Source organism: Sodiomyces alcalophilus, assembly GCF_042370955.1.
Source record: "Sodiomyces alcalophilus JCM 7366 unplaced genomic scaffold ACRALscaffold_5, whole genome shotgun sequence".
NCBI classification, from domain to species: Eukaryota; Fungi; Ascomycota; class Sordariomycetes; order Glomerellales; family Plectosphaerellaceae; genus Sodiomyces; species Sodiomyces alcalophilus.
The window spans coordinates 3,317,357-3,323,401 of record NW_027263536.1 but is presented as its reverse complement, the minus strand read 5'-3'; the positions used below and the strand labels follow the sequence as shown (position 1 = coordinate 3,323,401).

The 6,045-nt window shown below is 40.1% G+C and overlaps 1 protein-coding gene and 1 non-coding gene across 2 annotated transcripts; one reads left to right on the top strand and one right to left on the bottom strand.

Moving 5' to 3' along the window:
- The first annotated feature begins 761 nt into the window (after positions 1-761).
- Positions 762-835, top strand: ACRALDRAFT_t199. The gene has a single exon. It is a non-coding gene; the product is annotated as a tRNA-OTHER (tRNA).
- A 2,479-nt stretch (positions 836-3,314) lies between these two features.
- On the bottom strand, positions 3,315-5,054 carry ACRALDRAFT_1064925 (uncharacterized protein). The gene is made up of 3 exons (XM_071017067.1): positions 4,839-5,054; positions 3,821-4,765; positions 3,315-3,760 (listed from the first exon to the last, which is right to left on the bottom strand). Exons 1-3 carry the CDS (start codon positions 4,965-4,967, stop codon positions 3,563-3,565), a joined length of 1,272 nt encoding a protein of 423 aa, XP_070874248.1. The 5' UTR covers positions 4,968-5,054; the 3' UTR covers positions 3,315-3,562.
- Positions 5,055-6,045: the final 991 nt, after the last annotated feature.

Sequence of the window (6,045 nt, the reverse complement as noted above, 5' to 3'; positions counted from 1 at the left end):
AAAACCCCCTTAAAACTATTAGAATTATTATAATTTACTTACGTATATAATAAAACTGATATTTAAAGGTTTATTATTTATTAAGAATATAAGTATATAGAATTAGAAATAAAAGTAGGATTAGTAATAGACATAGATATATCTTAGTTTTATAATAGCGTAGATATAGGTTTTATAAGTCTTAGTATTAGTATTATTAAAAATGTATATATTAAAATAGAGAAAGTTACTTATAGTATTAAAGTATATATAAATATATTATAATAACGCAGTGAAAACTAATAAAGTAATCCTTAGAGGTTTATATAAGTAAATAATAGAATCGAATCAGTATAGATCTATTAGTATTTAATTCAATAAATATTAATATCGTATAGTAAGTAGACGGGGAGTCTATATATAATTTAGAATAGTTATTCTATAATAGAAGTTTAGTAGTATTAAGACTATATTATAACTATTTAACTTCTGCCTATACTTATATACTTATAATAATAGTATTATCTTTTAAGGTATTAAAATAGATTAATGAATTTAAACTAATATTAAGGACAAAGAAAATTAATTAATTAATAACGTCGTATAATGTAAAGTTATAAGACGAAATATATATTTATATATATATATAAATATATAGTAAAGAGCTTTATAGGTAAAAATTAAGTTTATTAGTATACGATCTTTATTTTAATAAGCTAATAATATATATAATATATTATAAAGACTCTAATTACTTATTTAGGGAAACTAATTATAATAATGCCTCTATAGTATAGTGGTGGTATACCTGGCACACGGTTAGAGGACCGGGTCGGTTCGAATCCGGCTAGAGGCGCACGTAAAAGAGGAACCCCTTTTCCTTTTTTACGCTACTCGGATCCTATTCTGGGGGGCCCTTATCTGCCTTAGCATATATAATAAGGATTAAATAGGGGGCCCGTTAGACCCACCTTCCGCCCGGCTTCGCTAGTCGTTAATAGGTGCTACGGGGGAGTTAGTCGCCCTACCATAGAAAATAAGAAGATGGTATCGCGCTATCCCTAAGCGCGTAAGTAAAAATACGCGGCGTCTCTTCCACGATACGGAAGCAGCCTTTTACGCTATTACGTAAGCGTTCTGCGTAGGTATATAGCCTGCGTTAGCTCTACCTATAGCTATCTAAAGAGTAAGAGAAGCTTAGGAGCTTTAAACCCTAGAAAGCGTATATATAAGTCGCCCGTAGTAGGCCTGTAGAGTTAGCCCTAGGGCATATAGAAGGCGTATAAAACTAACTAAGATAATCACGCGCGCGCCGTTAATTAAGCACGTAATCGGCTTTAAAGCCGCTACGGGCAAAACGCCACCGGCTTCCTAGAATAAAAGCCACGAGTTTCGGATATATATTAAGTTAGTAACGGGGCCCCCGCGGTACCCGTATAAGGCAGTAATCCTAGAGGAGGAGGGTATAGGGGTTTTTATCTAAGTCTTATATTAGTTCCCTAAGTCTTATACTACGGTTTTCCCCCTTATAGACATCTAAGAAGGACCGTATAGTCAGAATTCTGACTCCTAGCTACTTAAGGTAGGATAAGGATAGCGGAGTAAGAGATAATAAATAAATAAAAGATTATAATAATATATTCGAATAATAATTTATTATATTAGGACCTTACTTATACCTGCTTATAAGAGTCGAACTATATATAATTTAAAGTAGCTATTCTATAATAGCAGTTAGTATGAAGACTTTTTTAGAGTTATTTAACTTATTATTATACTTATTTACTATTATAATAGTATTATTCTTTAAGTTATTAATAAGCAGTTAATTATTATTAGTCGATATTAAGAATAATAATAATTAATTAATATATTAAGTCTTATAACCTAAAATAATACAAAGGAGAAAATACTATTTAGCTTTATAATAAAAGGATAGGCGTGATTATTAGTATATAACCTTTATTTTCATAAGCTAAAAATACTCACTATATATTAAAGGTAATTTAATTAATTATAAGAATAACTAATTTTTGGCTATACGGTCGCTTTATAATCCATCGTATTAGGAGCCCACTTAAAATTAACGTATAGGGAGCCAGCTAAAAATCGCAGCCGCGCCCGAAGGGCGAGATCTTCTCTCCTCCCCCTACGGGGGAGGAGAGAAGATCTCGTCGTCTATAAATCGGCGATATAATAGCGAAGGGATATAACGTCGCGTAAGTCGTCCTTACGCGGAGGGCGAATCTAGTTTAAGAAGACCATAGTATCGTTATCGGAGATACGGCTAAGGCAGTGTATAAAATCCAGGGTTATAACCGAATAAAAGGACGCGACTTTATCTAAAAGAAGTTACCGGTTCTATTAACCTATTAGCTAAGTATCGCTAAACACTTAGCGAAAAATAACTTATAGCTATAATAAGTAAATCACGGTTACCCCGGAGAACAACTATACGGAACTATTTATAAGTAATAGAAATACGCGCGTGAGTATACTACTACTCGATCAGCGTTAATAGAGTATCCCGATCCAGGACTTACTTACTATACTTCTAGAGTAGCTAAGTAGCCCCTAGCAGGAACTCAGGGATCTAACTAATTTTTTTTTAGTAACTAAAAAGCATAGAACGCTAAGGTATTATTAAACTTATAGCGGAATATTATTATTAATCGCGGGCGTAACTAATCTAGCGGATAGCGCTAGTAACGCTATCGGACTTATTAAAGTATTTAATCTCGATATACCGACCTAAGCTAGCGATATAACGCTAATAGGGCGCCTTATCGGTAAAGACAGAGTACTATCCTCGAGTAGCATCGTATAGGCGGCCACTTATAGCGAGAATAACCTATAAGGAAATATCTAATATAACGACGATATAACGGCGATAAGATAGCGCGGAAAGTTAGGAATAATAACGGAATAGTAATTAAAGATATCGCCGTGTAATCAGTGAATATAATAATAAATAATAGTTATAGGAGGAGGATCGAAATACTATAAGGGGACGTGATAAAACTATATACTTATCGCTAAACGGTTACCTAAGGCTAGGCATAATATCCGCGAAAGGTTAGATAACTATATACAATAATAATAAGTATCACGGAGTTTCTATAATAATATTCGGATAAAGCACGAGGTATATAGTCGACGATAGAACGCCGACGAATAAGTAAATAAAAGGAGCGGCTACTCTTTTTTCCTACGGGTTTTTAATAAGGGCTCGTATAGAACTAAATAGAGAGAGATAATTAATCGCGATAAACGCGTAATTAAAGGCATCACGATAATACGAGTCTATAAGACTAGACTCGTTAGGAGGGGGGGCAGTATAACGAGATAATCGCATACCTATCGGCATATAGTCGGACCGATGGCCGCGCACGGACCACCGATCCGAACCTATCTCTATATATACGTTAAGGGATCAGTTTAATCCCTTAAGTTAAAGTCTTGGTTTAAAGTCAGCGCTTAGTTAACGAATATACTACGATCACTCTACGATACTAAGCTATCAAGCCTTTTCTATGATATATTTTCCTTGACTGAAGTCTACGGACCCTCCTTTCGTTACAGTTTACACAGAAGAAATACGTTGCACGACAACAGCCGTTGCAGCGCCGCCACCGTTGCAAATCGCCGCAACGCCATACTCGCCAACATTTAGCTGGTGAAGCAGGGTTATAAGAATCCTCGATCCCGAGCTGCCTAGTGCATGTCCCAAGGCTATCGCACCGCCTAGTGGATTCACCTTTGCCCCTTCCAGGCCAAGGATCTTCGGGTAGTTAGCTCGGGTTGACACGATATGTCTTGCCACGCGGTTGGTTCAACGTACCTTCTCGTTGGCTTTGACTACTACGGCAAACGCTTCATTAAACTCCCATACGGCGACCTGGTCTTTCGTAACGCCAGCTCTCTCAAGGGCGATAGGAACAGCCGCTGCGGGCGCGACGGCAAAGTCAATCGGGTCGACGGCTGCGTCCGCTGAGCCACATATCCTTGCTAGGACCCGCGAACAAGAGCCGTATTTGCGGGCAATGTCCCTGCTTCCTAGAACAAGAGCGCTAGCACCATCGTTTAAGGTCGATGAATTCGCAGCCGTCACCGTTCCTGTACCATCCCTGACAAAGGCTGGTTTGAGTGATGCCACCCTGTCCAGCTTGATATCAAGGTACCCCTCGTCAACCCCGACCACAGTATCCCCTTTCTTGCCAGGTACAACTACCGGAGTAATCTCATCCGTAAAGGCGTTGGCTTCCCATGCAGCCTGTGCACGCTTATACGACTGGATGGCCCACTGGTCTTGCATTTCTCTAGTGATTCCATACCTCTTGGCGGTATTCTCAACGCAGTTTCCCATATGAATTTGATCATACGCATCAGTCAGGCCGTCTAGGATCAACCCGTCCTCCATCTTGACGTGACCAAAAGCGGGGAGATTAGAGGCCCTGGGTACGTAGTAGGGGACTCGGGTCATGTTCTCCATACCGCCAGCCACCTGTGCCTCCGACAGACCTAGCTGGATGTTTTGTGACGCTAAGACTACAGCCTTGAGGCCGGATGCGCAGACTTTGTTGATGGTGGTGGCCTCGATGCTGGAGGGGAGACCGGCGAAGATAGCTGCTTGCCTGGCCGGAGCCTGACCCACGGCGCCCTGCAATACGTTTCCCATGTACACATCCGTAATCTTGGAAACCGGAACTTTGGACCTGTTAATAGCAGACTTGATGGCCACTGCTCCCAGTTGCGGTGCGCTCAAGTGGGTGTATGACCCATTGAACTAAAGCAAGAAAACAATCCCTGGTTAGACTAGGAAGCATGCGCCCGTCATACATCGCGTCTAGGACTCTCACCTTGGCAGTCGGAGTCCTGGCTGCGCCGAGGATGTAAGTTTCTCCGACCTCCCTACGGCCCGTTACGGACGTGGATAAATGCCGAGGCCTAAAGCTGTTGCTCCGAAACGCCGGGGCTCGAACAGACATTACAACCGTCATTCGTACGGGGGGCCTAACAGCAGCTGCACAAAAAAACATGGATAGGGCTGAGTGGAGAGAGACAGTGGATGGGAAAGGGTAAGAGAGAGATAGAGACAAGGGCAAACATAATACTTCTGTAAAGTCTAGTACAAGCGTATCCCCACTGTTTCGGTCCGCATCGGCTTAAGCGCGTTTCAAGCCATTATAGTAAAGCGCGTATATTCGGACTATGGCAAACTGTCAGGACACTAATATCGTACGAAGTGTGACTTGTGTTTATTGTGGACTATGAAAGAGTACCAGTCTACGATGTTAAATATATAGGCAAAAGAGGGGAAATAACACTATAATACATCTAATAGAAGTACCGCCGTATTCGGAGCAATATATAACGTGGCTCTGCGAATATACCTAATAGGATATCGGGGCATTTAGGCATAAATGCCTGACACCGCCCCCTAGAGCCGCAGGATTAATCCTGACGGTTCTAATCGAATTAAAGCTTAAAATCTAGGGTATTTAAGCCTAGATATTAATCCAAAGGTTAACGGCTTGTTAAACAGCTCGTGCCTTATTATGATCCTAAAATAGTGGTTAAATTAACCCTAAAAACAACGTGATAATTGTTATATAATTGTAGTTAATCTAACGATCGTTAATCGCGATCGTAATCTAATCTAAACTACCGTTAAGGCGATAATAATCGACTTAAACCGAGCCGGCAGGGCTCTTTTCTATCCTAAGTATCTTAACGAACGTAGCGTGCTTTTACGGCGGTAACGCCTTTATTATCCTATCGCTGACTATCTTATTAGTCGCGATCTAATTAATCACGATCTCTTGGCGTTGTATAATCTGCCGGATCCATAGGGCCTGGATATCGAGATACTTTAATTTCGATGTTACCTATAGGCGAGGGCTTTCTTATAGCTAACGGGTCTAGTTATTATCGTAGTAGATAGTAATAGGGTTAACCTTAAAGCTTAACGTTAGGTCCTTTATTAGCCGTAGTGTCGCGATATACTACTGGGCGGCGGCACTTAGAGCTACGAGCTCTGCCTCGGTACTGGATATAATAACGCTC